The sequence below is a fragment of the Lycium barbarum genome, chromosome 11, assembly GCF_019175385.1.
Source record: "Lycium barbarum isolate Lr01 chromosome 11, ASM1917538v2, whole genome shotgun sequence".
Lineage (NCBI taxonomy): Eukaryota > Viridiplantae > Streptophyta > Magnoliopsida > Solanales > Solanaceae > Lycium > Lycium barbarum.
This window is the reverse complement of record NC_083347.1, coordinates 87,635,258-87,650,996: the sequence shown is the minus strand read 5'-3', so window position 1 is coordinate 87,650,996 and position 15,739 is coordinate 87,635,258. Positions and strand designations below refer to the sequence as shown.

Genomic DNA, 15,739 nt, shown 5'->3' with positions numbered 1-15,739 from the left:
TATCTTCATTCCTAATTCTATCCCTCCTAGTGTGCCCACACATCCACCGCAGCATTCGCATTTCCGCGACTTCCATCTTCCGAACGTGAATTTCTTGACTGGCCAACACTCCGCCCCGTACAATAAGGTCGGTCTAACCACCACTTTGTAGAACTCGCCTTTAAGTTTTGGTGGCACTTTCTTATCACACAGCACTCCGGAGGCGAGCCTCCATTTCATCCACCCTGCACCAATATGATGTGAAACATCGTCGTCGATATCCCCATCTCCCTGTATAATACACCCAAAATACTTGAAACTTCCTTTCTTTTGAATGGCCTGGGTACCAAGCCTCACTTCCTCATCAGCCTCACTCGGTAGGCCACTGAACTTGCACTCCAAGTATTCTGTCTTAGTCCTACTCAATTTAAATCCTTTAGACTCCAACGTCTGTCTCCGGCCCTCCAGCTTGTCGTTAACTCTGTTGCGAGTCTCGTCAATCAGGACTATGTCATCCGCGAACAACATACACCAAGGCACCTCACCTTGTATTTGTCGCGTCAATTCATCCATCACCAGGGCGAATAGAAACGGGCTAAGAGCTGATCCCTGATGCAACCCCATCATAACAGGGAAGTGCTCCGAGTCTCCTCCTACCGTCCTTACCCTGGTCTTAGCTCCATCATACATGTCTTTTATCGCTCTAATGTACACCACAGGTACGCCTTAGCCTCCAAGCATCTCCATAGAACCTCTCTTGGCACTTTGTCGTAGGCTTTTTCTAGGTCAATGAATACCATGTGCAAGTCCCTCTTTCGCTCCCTATACTGTTCCACCAACCTCCTTACAATATGAACGGCATCTGTAGTCGAGCGCCCCGGCATGAATCCAAACTGGTTCTCTGAAATAGACACACCTCTCCTCACCCTCATTTCCACCACCCTTTCCCACACTTTCATAGTGTGACTTAGCAGCTTGATACCTCTATAGTTGTTGCAGCTTTGAATGTCTCCCTTGTTCTTGTACACGGGAATCATTATACTCCACCTCCATTCTTCTGGCATCTTCACTGTCTTGAAGTCCCAAATTTGGTCTAGAATAACTCTGAAGGAGTAGAACTGCTACTAGACTAGAAATAGTGAAAAACATACCAGAAAGTAATAATTATTGCTGGAAACACTGTTCCAGCGACTGCAATCACACAAAACATTGATCTCGTGTCGGAAAGGTTAGGTGACCAACACAGGATAGTGATCAGCTTTGGGAAATTTCTAGAAAGTGAGAGATGGTTGGACGAAGTAGAGTGAAGCTCACTGAAACCCTAGCAGGTGATCAGAATCATCAAAATTAAGATGGGCTCAACGACCAAAGTTCTTTGTAAGAAGTTGGCCGGAACACAGCCATGTGCCCGACGAGTGAGACAGATCTCGCTGGAGATTTTTTCTTCTATCAAGCATGACAGCTCCTTTTTCAGTGGGGATGATTGGGGTTTATGCATAACACTCACAAAAATAGAAGATTATCGAAATAGACTCACAATCACCGGAAAATTGCAAGGCAGTGATCTTTCTTTCTCCCAAAAATCGTTAGTAATTGTCCAGCAACTTCCCTAACCTAACTCTAATACCATGTGAAAAAATAAACACGGAAGAAAAAAGTGAAGAATGAATGTCTTGGTTATTCTCTCAAGCTATTGGGTGATTAAAGAGCACATAAAACTATTCTAAACTAGGAAAGAAATCAAGAATACGTAATTGCAATATCTCCCTAATTGATTCTAGCTAATATACACAATACTCTCAACACACTTTATCTAAACAACAGCATACCTTATCAACCCTCTCTTGTCAGCAACCTCAAGGAATACCCATTCCCTTAAAGCTGCATCTCGAATTGCTCCAGCAGCCTGGAACCTAGCATTTGCCAACTGAGAATTTTCTGGTAAAATAAAAGTAGCATTAATCAATAAATAGAAGAATAATTACAAGACATTATTCTGTATTTTTAGCTATCGGGAGGCCAAAGTTTCTAATTAACTTCTGAAAATCATGTATATTCTATATGGTGATTTTTCATTCTTAATAAAGAAAATATATTGTAGTGTATGTGGTTAGAAAAGTCGCAAACTCTGGTATTTCTATAACAGCAAAACAGAAATACAAAAATAGACAAAAGCAACATAGATATAGCCCCCAAGGAATTTTAGAAATTTTTATAAGTAGCTCCACAGAATATTTTTGAACATTTAGACTATCTTTGCTAGTCAACAAAGAGAACGAATATAATGTGTGAATGGGTGACTATACATATTTAACAAATCATTTAGCTCAAGAATATAATGTGTGAATGGGTGACTATACATATTTAACAAATCATTGGCAAGCTAAAATTTATCCCAATGTTCTCCTTTTGTATTCTCTTTTTGGTTGTCAAGATTTACGTCATGAGCTACTTTCCACCCAAGCCCCTTAATTTGTTGGTCTCTCTCTTAGTGCCTTGTGTCAATCTATGTTGCTCAGACTCTTCAAAATCCTTGCCGCACCCGTGTCAACACAACATGGGTTTGGGTGTAGGTATGGGACCATACCAGATTCAATGTTATCAAAAGCACAAAAAAGCTTTAAGGTCCTTTAGGGCTTTAAACGCAAAGTGCAAATAAAGCGGGCTTTGATGGAAAAAGGCGCAAATTGAGAAAACACACACACACACACACGCACACACACACACATATATATATATATATATATATAATCCAAGACTAATTAGAATAAGCAGGAATAACATGTATATGGGACAAAGAAATTGTAAAAACAAATATGATAAAGTGAAATATTGTTTAGTGTCGCCTCTTCAGGAGAGGCTCATTTGCATTTTGCAAGAGAAAGTACGTCTCCGAGCCTTGATGACGACAGTGAAGCGCACATTGAATGAGGCAAAGCGCTCAACATGTTTTGCGCCTCACTTCAGGGCTTAAGCGTGCTTTAAGCGCACCTTTGACAACACTGATCAGATTTCATAACTTATGTTGGATGCTTTGACTACATCTATGACCGAGAATTATATATTGATTGGCTATTGGTTTGATTTTTGGGTATATATATAGTATGAGAATGTTTTGTAATTACACAAGATATCTTATGAATAAAATATTAGGTGCTTATAAAAATTATATTTTATTAGTTTTAGTTCAATAGCTTTAATTAATCAGAGATATATCCTTTATATATCGTAATATACATCATACTAGCACTCGGATCCATACTCTCAAATCCTAAAATTTATGTGATGAAGAATCTGACCTTTAGATCCCACTCGTATCAGATACACGCACGAATCCGAGCAACTTAGGTGCCAATACCCGTCGCAAGCAAACAAGGCCCATAGTGCCCACACGCAAACAGCGTCAACGTAGCCAATGCCACATGAGTCCTCAGATGCCCCATAATAAGGCCACAACCTTACTAAGAGCCACTTAATCCGAATTGTTCCACCTTGCCACTACAAGTTACTCGAAGTACTTGCCCTGGGTCTTAGGGTCATTTCATTGTAAATAGCTTTTTTTTCCTATTGAGCGTCTTTAGCCATCTTTTTAATTTACTGCTACAGCTTCTGTTTGGTTTTTTTTCCCAAACATAAAAGTAGTCGAAGTCATCAAGCAAACAAGAATCTCTTTTATCGGCAATCCCCCTAACACCACATGCCTACTTTTGTATTGTAAGATTTCACTCAATCGATCTACATTCACTTCTCGGTTTTTTTTATCAGGTAAATTTTTCATTTATAATAACAAGGCCAGCATGGCCGTGTACAAATGGTATACCAAAAAAAGGAGAAACCTACAAAATATAGCTCTCTCAAAAAGACACCCAATCCTCTATATAAACAGGAACTACATGGGTGCACCAAAAGAAAATAAGGGATCAGAGGCTACTCCTCAATTGAGCAAAGCTCATCTCCACCCTTTCAAAAGCTCTCTTATTTCTTTCTTTCCAAATGACCCACATTAAAGCAAGAAGAGTGACATTCCAAGTCTTGTGCCTTCTTCTCCAAGCTTCACTCTTCCAGCCAAACATCGACTCTTTCAAGCTAGGCATTACCCAAAAGACGCCAAACCACCAAAAGATATCCTTCCATAACCTCTCTCTTTTGTGCTCGGCTTGATGCTCTCTCAGATGTCCATTCAAAAAAGCTATTGGGGGCAGCCCTACTAATTCGTATTCGTCTGGCTAATTTGCAATGTAATAGAATATGGTCCACATCTCATTTGTCTCCTTACAAAGGAAAGACCAGCTCATGCAAACAACCTTGCATTTCCTAAGGTTCTCTGCCGTCAAAATCACCTCTCTAGTAGCTAGCCACGCAAAGAAGCACACCTTCCTTGGCACCTCAGCGATCCAGACCGAGGCATGTGGGAACTAACCTCTGTCCTAACCAAGAGCTTCTCATAGAATGACTTAACTGAGAACGAATTATTATTACCCAGCTCAAAGCATCAGGTCCGTCACTTGGCACACAATGCTTTTGGAGGTAAATCTAGCAATCTTTGAAGCTCGGTCACCTCCCAATCCTGAAAATTCCTCCTAAACCTCAAATCTCAATAAGACCCGTCCCTTTGTGTCCCCCTAACTTGTTGAACGAACAACTCCCTTTGGCAAGAAACCCTATGTAAAACTGGGAACTCATCCTTGAGCACAAATCTCAACACCACTTTTGCCCCAAAAATCTAACTGTACTCCCATCCCAAACCTTAAAAATAAATGGTATCCATAAAATCATTCCACCCCTTCATTATATTCCTCCACACACCACACCCGAAACGCATTGTGATCACATTTGTTCTCTATCCCCCTTCCATTACGCCATATTTATCTACAATCACCCCTCTCCATAAAGAATCTCCATCTACCCCAAATCTCCACAACCATTTACCCAAAAGTGCTTTGTTAAAAGCCTTCAAGTCCTTTCCAGAAGAGGGGTCGTCAACTATGTTCCAGGTGTTTTTTTTTTGTGAAACTGAAGCAGAGACTATTAATCACCTTTTCTTACACTGTAAAGTGGCAGAACAACTTTGGCAGATTTTTCTTAATTTGAAGGGTCTAAAATGGACAATGCCAAGGAGTACAGTTGAATTGAAGTTCTAGCTTGCTGGAACAGAGATGTGAATCTGTCAGGACACAGGGAGAGATGGAAGATTGTCCCGGCCTGCATCTGGTGGACAATATGGAAGGAGAGGAATCAGAGATGTTTTGAAAATAAAAGTATCACTTTCCAGAAGTTAAAAATGAACTGTCTAGTGTTTTTCTATTTTTGGTGTATTCATGAACTCCCTCAGGAGAGAGAGGACATAGCTAAGATTTTAGATAGCTTATGAAGGAATAAGTGGTAGGTTTTGCTTTTGTGACTACTTGTAATTACTACTGAAGGACACTATTGGTGTATCTCTGTTCACAATAGAAAATAGAAATGTTAACTGTTCAAAAAAAAAAAAAAAAAAAAGCCTTCAAGTCCTTAACCCCTTATTTCGCAACTTCCTCGTGACTTTACAGCATTGCACGTGATTGCAGCCCAACGAATTGTTAGGAGGAAACAAGAGCACAGTTGTTTTGCGTCACATTACGTTTCCACCTTAGCCAAGGAAGCTTCGAATAACATTATCGTTAGTTATGGAAATTTACTATACTCACTAAGCCAAAAAAGTTTGACGTTCATTCCATCAAGATGCATCTAAATGACAAAATATCTCTCAGTATCCCTGTTATTGGTGACAAGCCATTAACTAGTAAACAAGTCACTCAACCACTCTACAACGAAGACGTAACTGACATTAAGAAATCATATAGCTTGCTCTATAGATATGGAAGCTCATCGAATTTAGCAACTTTGTTTCTGATAGACACAAGGAAAGCGAACTTCCTCATCCATCAAGGCAAAAACATGACTATACAAGATAGGAAATTTTACTCCTCTAGAAAAATGGTTATCATTTCATATGCTTGCCTTTTAATGTTTCTTGAAACAATGCAACGGTGATAGAGTGAGCCTGAACTTTGAAACTTGTAGACAGCTATGAAGAGGGTGATTACAAAGACCTACCCAGAATATATTTGCATGCCTGGTATGGCCGAGGAGACTGGTTAAGTGACAAAATGGTTTGCTCAGCTGCTGCTGGATTCATATGCATCTGCCAAAAGGAAATAGAGTTCTAAGTTGTTCTTTAAAACTTAAAATCCAAGCAAAATGGCCACTAAAAAAGAAGTTACAGAAAAAATGTAGAAGGCATGTATCCACAGGAAAATCGTACAGTCAAGTCCTACAGTAATTGTTATGAGCTAGATAAATAACCCCTACAGTTCCATAATGTTTTGAGGAACCAAACTCTCTATATGGTCCACACATAAATATTTCTGATAATTAATACTTTTAACACAAGGGTTTCAAGATACCCACGTGCCGACACATAATTCTGTGCATATGTAAAGGGATACCTTTAATGTAGTATATGGAATATAACCACTACGATTAAAAAAAAAAGGGACAAAAAGAGTTATTCCATCCGTCCTACTTTATAAATTGTTGTTTGACTTGACACGGACTTTAAGATATTAACTTGACTTATATCAAAGTAGTAGTAGTGGAAGAAATATTAAAGTAATGGTTGAAAGTTAATCAATATAGAAAATATCACATCAATGTTGTAGTTTGATACCTGAATACTCAAATGAATCTGAATTCTAGAAAGCTGTGAAAGTCATATATATAGAATAATATTATTAACAGGATGATGTTCTGGACGTCCCAAAAATGGAAAGAGTGCCATATAAACAGGGAGAAGGAGAGTATTATTTACATAACTGTCCAGGACACTTGTTAGAACAAAAGCTCAACACCACATGATGAGTAAGAAGGTAAACCAATTTTTCAGTTAAGTCTCACTTCACTTCTAAGATCCTTAAAAGTATTAACACGAACAAAATTATATGCTAAAAGGAGGAAGAAAGTGCTTCTTTATGCAAGATACTGCAGAATAAGCTCAATGCTCCTTCGTACAACAAAATGTAACAAATCTTAATAGCCACTAGCACGCAAAGAACAGGGGAAAGACTTAACAGAACCAGATTAGCAGTAGAAAAAATCTGATCTGATGTGCTTGCAAGACAGGAAAAACTGAAGCAGAAATAAAGACACTAAAGAAAGCCAGTTTATTAAAAAGCCTGCTTATGAGAGAATTCAGCTGCTAGCTCTGCCACATTCTACATACATATCCAATAAAGACTACCATCTAATAAAATTTATAACTAGAAAACTGCAGTATGGACTTTGCAAGTTCCAACCACAGATAGCATGAAATTAGTGTTTTTCAACTTGTGATGCATTGAGGTTAAAATACTTGCCAATGCTGAAACAAATTCCAGATGTCCGCAATTGTGATTTGATCTAAATATAAATATGATTATCAGAACAATTATCAGGTAAATTACATGGCACCAAGAATCATTTCTGGAACCTATCAGCAACAAAAGCGAATAGAATGGGACGGGAGCCCTATGGATTATCAGCAGAAGGCCAAATAGTTAACAATTGAACCACTCAACAGAGGCAGCAGGAGCAACAACAAAGATCTTCCAGGTCATCCATACCATCAAATTGGGATTAAATTAAATGGCTATTGCAGTGAAACCCTTCCAAATCATAATGAACAAGTAAAACTGCTTCCATTGCAGGTTATAGTGTGTTGAACTAAGCTCTAAATTCAATTTTATTAGGCATCAGAATTATACATCATCCATACCACAACTATAAATTCTTCAGATAAATACAACTAAACTAAATTTAATAGTTCTCAACTAAAGGTGGCACAAACCAAATTTTTAGCACTCACTCAGAACATGCCATCCAGAAGTCCCTTTTCTAGAAGTTGAACCTTGCAGCATGTGTATTGGAGCATTTGATTTGGTAAAAAGAAGTTACTCGGATATTGTTCGGAAAATCACTTTGTTCCTCAGGATCAACTCCTGGTTGCTAAAAGCAGTACATACCTACAACAGTACGTGCCTATACATCTTGACTTTACAGTTGCAGTAGAACATGGTGATAAGTTCGCACTTTTTCAACTTATTCATATTTTTTGTTCAATTTTAAGCTTCTTTAAGTACAATTTAATAGCCCAAAACTAACTTAATTTGGTTGTTTTCTGTGTTTGAGCTCAAAGGAAGAAATGAATCAAAATAGCTGAGAAGAGATGAAATCTGGAGCAAAGATGTGAAGTGGCAGAAGGTTGAGGATTGCAGACCAATCGTACAGACGATTGGGAATGAATTGTGGAGCTGATTCTGGGAACTCAAAAATGCTGAAAATTGGCTAAATGCTGAAGCATGACAACTAAACTAATAAAGCAAAACGTGAAGAGATTGGGAATTGTCTCCACGATTGGAAGAACCCAGGTGATGGCCAAAGTCTGTTAGAGTCTGCCCAGCTCCATGAATTACAATAGTGGAGCAGTTTCACTCCAGGATTTCTACCTGAACCTGAAGACCAAGGACCAAACGTGGAGCCAGTGTCCAATCGTCTCCACGTTTAAGCTCAGCAGGGGTAATTTTGTCCAATAGTTTCAGCTCCTATAAATAGTAATGTAGGTCATTTTTTATTATTATCTAGAAACCTCGGGAGTAGAATAAAGCGGCTTTGCATACTTTGGAAGGATTTGGAGGATCAATATTATTGTGTTTGACTTTTCTTACCTTCTTAAGCTTTATTATTATTATTATTATTATTATTATTTTATTTTTTGTAATTTCTCTTTCTATTACGGGTAGCTAAGCATTTTAAAACTGGGGTTGTAAACCACCTCTAGGTTGTGAACTTGATGCATTAATATATACAAGCTCGTTTATGATTGTGTTCAATATCATCTAGCTAATTTTTTGCTTATATTATATAATAGTGGTTGCAAACATTAAATTATGCCCTAAATGTCTTGATTCTCACTTGACGAAGAGAAATTAGGATTGATTATATTAACTAACAAGGAATTAGGCTAATTGAAAGGTCAATTAGTTCTAATGAAAGGGATTGAACTAGAGACAGGACTATCCCACTTGGGCAATTTAACCAGTTGATCTTAAAGCAATCCTCTTGACTCAAGAGAGTTAAAACTTGGACTAGGCCACTCAATATTGAGTGGGTAATTGAGAATTGGTAGTCATAGCATCCACATCAACTAAGCAAGCTTGGCCAAAAATATCCACTAGATTTACATCTAGGTTAGGTATATAATCCTAGGTTTTCTCATCATTCGAATACAACATGCTTTAATTTTCCGCACTCTTAAGTATTTGATTAATTGTCATTAGTCTTAAGTTAGTAGTTTTAATACATTTGAACATATTTAAGGGGATAAACTAAGTTTGCTAGTTCCACACACAATAAAGTCTAATGCTCAAACTGCCACTTGCGAGTCACTACATTTCCTAAAGGGTGTAATTTGAGCATATCAAAATGTAAGCATGAAAAATGCCATAGCAGTTGAATTGATTTCAGATATGGGAATACCACCATTCTCTTAGCTTGCAAGAATCTGGAAGCTACTAATCTTTTTGCAATACCAATATATATACTTGCACATCAATACTTTTCTTTTTGGGTATTTTTCTTTCTTTTGCAAGCACATTAGAACCTATTACTCCCTCCGTCCGTTTTTACTTGTCCAGTATACTAAAAATAGATGTCCACTTTTACTTGTCTAGTTTGGAAAACCAAGAGATAATTACCATTTCATACTTATTTTACCCTTATTATTAATTATTGGGTTGGATACTTCAAGGAATTGTTATTAGTTGCACAGCTTTTAAAGTATGTTTGATTGATTTCAGCTAGTAGATGACTTAGTAATAATTAGGGGTGATATAGTAAAATTGTCATTCTAGTTATGGCTCCTTAAGGGGTATGCCAAGTCCAATGGCACAGCCAGGAATTCAAAAAATAGTTCTTATGCCAAAGGGGATTCAACAACTTATGTATAAAAACAAAAAAAATCATTTTTACTGTATCCATGTAGTATAATTTTACAGCGAAAGGGGTTCAATTGAACCCGCTTGCACCCTTTTGGCTCTGCCCGTGGACAAGTAAAAATGGACAGAGGAAGTAGTATCCACTTGTTTAATACTATTAGTATTTTCTATTTCTCAATTCTCACAAAGCAAAACAAAAGGAGAAGTGGAGCAGATGAACAAAAACTAGTTAATTATAGTTTTATCTAGGCAATCAATCAAATGAGATGGAATTAGACCTGAATAGAACTACAGGCGAATTCGATTGCTTGCATGGTTGCTTGAAGCTGAGCCAAATCGGCATTCTGATAGCCTTGATGCATCTGAAATCAAACAACACTAATATAGAAATGAGTGTGTCGATATACATAGAAAACAGTACAACATAGATGCGAAACTTGGGCATACCGTGATGAATGTCTGCAAAAGAGAGAGAGATGGGAAACCGCTGGAAAGAGTGAGAAGGGTCAGTGGGGGTTTTGGAGGCGCACTTTAACAAATCCTGATGATTTACAAAATTCTACAAAGGAAGGAAGATTTTGGAAACGGGCGATACAAAAGATGACTTCCTTATAACCCTCAGCAGAGAAAATTTGGTAATTGGCTTCAGCCTTCGGTGCTCCCTTTCAAGGCGTAAGTTTGAAATTTAATGGGTGCAAATAATTTTTTAGGGCCATTGAATTGGGGTAAAATTTTAAATTATTTGTGGTGCACTTGCGAGAAACTCTTTGCCTAGGGCCTGTGCATCCCGGGATTAATCGGGGTCAAAGAGACCCCGACACCCGGTGCTTAATAAAAAAAAAAAGACTTCCTTATTGCAATCTTCAATTAATTATACTTACTTAAGTACCCTTAACATCAAATAGGTAAACTTTTTACATTATTTTATTATATAAATAAGTCTTACACTTTAAAAGTTACACCCAGGTATATCTACGAGACTACAACTAATGCCACATTTATTTTTATTAAGATTAAGATATTTAAATTTGAATACACATCTGAATTATTATAATACTAGTATTTTTACCCGGGCTATGCGCGGAGAATATTCAAAAAGTATTTATCATGTGAATGGTCAAATTACAACATGTTTGAGCACATGGTTAGATTATATTTTTTGACAAAATTTCAATTAGCATCTTGATTCTCAATGCAATGCAACCAAATAACAAATCTTTATTAGATTAGAGGAAACGAATCATATAATCACTAAATACCTTTTATGATCCTTGTTTTTCATTATTACACTTTGCCTCATATAGTTATATATAGTTACATTTCTAACATCACTTCTTAGTAACTTGTAGTTTGGGATAATAACTTTTATGATATTTTTTGTCTTTATTACATTATATCATTTAGTATTATATAGTTACGTAAAATGAGCAATATAAATTGTGTTTGGCGTAATATTAAAGAATGTTAACCATGTCAAATATAATTTTCTTGTTTGAGCTTATTAGATAATATTTAGTTGAACAATATTTCAACTTTAATCTTGTTTGTTAATGCAATATACCTAATAATAAAATCTCTATAAAAGTTAAAGGAAACATAGAGTCATAGTTAATATGACTTGCCATAGCTTGTCACTTGCCATAATATTCTTGTCCCCTACTCTCAAAGGACTTTTTAAGAAAAACTTGTATTCTAATTTCATTTTGTTTTTCATTTTGTTTCTAGTTAAAGATTGATATTTCTTTAAAAACATATGACTCGACTGATATTTTTAATCATACATATGAGATTTCTTATTATAAAAATGGTCATCCTTTTACTACCATTTTACTCATTGATGTGTAATCTCTTCTTACAACATATTCATCCCTCATTCATATCATATCGAGTAAGCTTAAAGTTCCCTAGTTTGTGATCCTTCCTTCAAACTTCATGCTTTGTTTTTCCTTCAAAAACTACTTAGTTTCTATGCTTGTTGATAATTTAACTTTCGAATACATATTTTTTATGCTTGTTGATAATTTAAATGTCGAATACATATTTTTTCAATTTCGATTTCAGATATATTTAATTCAACTTCAATCAAATATTGAATCAACGCTATATTTCAATATTGTCGTTTCTACTACACCCCCTGTGTCACGACCCAACTAAGGGCCATGACGGGTACCCGGGGCTAACCACCGAGCAACACTCATTCTATTTCTCATCGTACTCATCCTGCGTGCATTCATTATTCTCATGCTTATAATCATAGGAAAACCATTTTCACTTGAAACATATTTACCTTCATATACATAAGCCCTTCGGCTATCAAAATAGTATACATACATGTCACGACCCAACCCCGTGGGCCGCGACTGGTATCCTAACTGGATACCCATACGTACCTACTTAACAGAATTTCGTACCATACAGATTTTTTTTTCCAAACAGATGTGTACAGAATCAGGCCGATACAGATGCGGCGCGCGCGAACATATACATACCTGAACATACAGAAATTTACAGACAAGCCGATGAGGTTAACATACAGACGGAGTCACAAAATCGTTCGTACTTACCTAAACAGATGAAACCTGTAACCCACATATCTATCTACAGGCCTCTAACAGACATACAGAATCATATGACGGGACAGGGCCCCGCCGTACCCAGAATTTCCATACATACAGAGTATACAGAAGACAGAAGATATATACCAAAAGTATACGCTCCGGATCAAGGGAGCTCTTCAAAACAGCAGAATCAGAACCCTACACTGGCGGCGTATCACCTGGTGCGTCTGTACCTGCGGGCATGTAGCGCAGCCCCCGAAGAACGGGGGTCAGTACGAAGAATGTACCGAGTATGTAAAGCAGAAACATAACAGACATAATCATAATCTGGACCAACAACACAGAAATATGATAGGCAGAATCATAAGCCGAACGGACAGACGGAAGTGTACCGGTCAGAGTCATAATCCAGACAGACAGACAGAATTCATGGTCCAGACAGACGGACAGAATCATGGTCCAGACAGACGGACAGAATCAGAATCCATACGGACATACAGAATCAGAATCCATACGGACGTACAGAATCAGAATCCATACGGACATACAGACATAGTCGTAATTCAGACGGACAGACAGAAGTATGCCAGACAGATTTATGCATGCCGAGTAGTACAGAGTCATACAGAATCATACCGAGGCATGTGCTTATATAAATACTGATGGCACATACATACATACATACATACAGATCCCGGCCCTGTCTGGGGGCGCGGTAACAGAACCCGACCCTCTTTGTACGGGACGCGGTGGACAGACAGAATCAGATCAGATCATATGCCATCCTGGCCGCCATCCCCATACACAGATCATAATATCATAATCATACAGATATAACAGATCCTGGCCTGCACGTCGAGGGACGCGGTGAACAATGCAGAGGAATGTGCACGATAACAGAACCTGGCCCGGGACGCAGTGAAGGAATGCATTGAGACAGCCACGAACAGATTAATGAGAAACCACATACATACAGACTCAATCAGACTGAAGGGTGCCAAACGGCGAGCCAAATCAGAGTATCCAGATGGTATGCATAATACGCGTCTATATCCTACTTGGGAAGGCATGACCGATTATTATCAGAATCAGATTCTTCGATGTCCAGAGGTCATTTTGTAAGATTTGCATAAAAATAGTCATATCATGATCAAAATAATAATCCAGAGGTTTTCTGGAAAAAAAATCGGACAAAACCGGAGTCATTAAGGTTATGCAGAAGATATCGGGCCTTGTGGGCCCGCCTCGGACCAACTCGAGGCGACATAAGTGAATTACTGATAATAGACCTTATGAGGTCATCCATAATCATTTGGAAGTGTTCCGACTCCGTTTAGGGAAGTTTCGTACAAAAGTTCACTTTAAAGGAAATTTGTAAGGAAATGGTTTCAATTGTACTAAAGGAATTGGAGCGGTTTTCCGTCTCGAATTCCGAGGAACGGAGTCGTAATTAAGGCTCGCGGCCGAGCCTATCACATCCAGAACATGCCTAAGGATAAAGGGGAAGGCTTTACATACCTCGATTGCGCCTTACACTCGCTTGGCTTCCACTCCAATTTCGTCCAAAATCTAGAAATGGTCAAGTTTACCAATTGTTAGTTTCAAACTTTTTCAATAGCCCAACTTAACACATACTTCCCTACCGAAATTTCGGCAGCATTTCCTCTGTATATATGACGACCCCAAGACTTAGCTCGGCTCAATTCATTAACACAACAACCCAGAAACCACATCAATAACAACAACATGCATTACAACACACAATATGGCATCACTAACCATCTTTCAGGCATAACGAAACATCTTTCGTTTCAACCTTACATTTCCAAACCAAACTTATTATTTTGATATTCATCACCCATCAAGGTCATTATAACACGATGCAGAGGCATACCATACCATTCTCACAAGATATACATAAGATATACAAACATACAAACTTTCCATCAAAGCCACAATTTATCCAATTCTCCTAACCTTCAACTTACAAGTTCATATTACATTTCCATCTTCCAAATTCATCAACATTAATCATAATTTGCCTCTTGATACTTTCATTTCCATTTTTACATAAACCATAACAAAGTTGCATGTTTTCCTACAACAACTTAATAACCATTTTTCCATGACAATAAAGATTATTATCTTTCCATTCATTTCACCATAACACACTTAACATACTAACAAGATTAAATTCACACTCCATCATCCACACACACCACACGGCCACATACTATATTCTCCAACTTTCACTGATTCATTCCACTTTCATTTCTAATACAATTTCTACCATAACTACACTAGATTTCAACAAAAATTCAAGTCATTATGGACATGCAATTCATGCATACACACGACCAACTTTCAAACAACATACCCACTTTACAAACTTCCATATTTCCATACACTCTACTCAATTCTACATATTACAACATAAACCAAACTTAATAACATAAGAAAATGAATTGTTTCTCACCTTTTCTTCAAGTTTTCCACTTGCTACAAAATCACTTTCTTGCCAAAATACTTACACCATCTTGTAGAGGGTCTTGCGCTTGGTAATAATTTCACAAGAATTGGATTTTTGAATTAAGGATTTGGCTCCAAAAAAAAATTCTTTCTTTTTCTTTTCTTTCGTCTTCCACCCGAAACTCTCTCTCTCTTTTTTGCTTGTGTTTTGTTCTTGGTTTCTCTTGAACCTTCTTAGGATAAATATGATTATATAATTCCACATGAAAATTAATTAATCCAAGGGCTTGGACCCTTGCTTGGCCGGTTGGGCCTTCCCATTTGGGCCTCATTTTTTTTTTTTTTTTGTTGAGCCCAATTTGGCTATTTATTGTAATTCATGGGACAAGTTTCCAAAATTTTGATTTTTGCCCTTGGCCTCCTTTCGTAATTTCACACCAACGTACTCATAACCTACCCATTCATATCAAGCAAGGTCCAAATATGGCCTTATTCATTACAAGCCAATTTATCTTGCATTTTTCAAATAAGCAAAAATGTCGGACGTAACAATACAATAGGGACATCGTGAGACCATACTACCCACACATGCGAATCTACGAGCCTCTACTAGAGTACTAGACATATGGACGGGACAGGACCCCATCGTGCCCATAATATATATACACAAAATGGTAAGCAATGGCACCTCCGGAACAATGGGGTGCTCTCAAAGTCTGTTGATAG

At 37.6% G+C, this 15,739-nt stretch overlaps 1 protein-coding gene across 8 annotated transcripts in view; it reads right to left on the bottom strand.

The window, feature by feature from the left end:
- Window positions 1-10,665, bottom strand: part of LOC132618594 (uncharacterized) — a 64,573-nt gene extending 53,908 nt beyond the window's left edge. For 2 of the 8 annotated variants that reach the window (XR_009574204.1, XR_009574203.1), the window contains exons 1-4: window positions 10,434-10,664; window positions 10,265-10,348; window positions 6,073-6,160; window positions 1,809-1,917 (exon numbers count right to left, since the gene is read on the bottom strand). Coding sequence is in view for 3 of the 8 variants with exons in the window: in XM_060333628.1 (XP_060189611.1) it covers window positions 1,809-1,917; window positions 6,073-6,160; window positions 10,265-10,348 (281 nt within the window). In the remaining 5 variants the exon portion in view is untranslated. Of the gene's footprint in view, window positions 1-1,808; window positions 1,918-6,072; window positions 6,161-10,264; window positions 10,349-10,433 lie in introns of all 8 variants that reach the window. The other 6 variants (XR_009574201.1, XR_009574202.1, XM_060333626.1 and 3 more) reach the window with 4 other exon arrangements.
- Window positions 10,666-15,739: the final 5,074 nt, after the last annotated feature.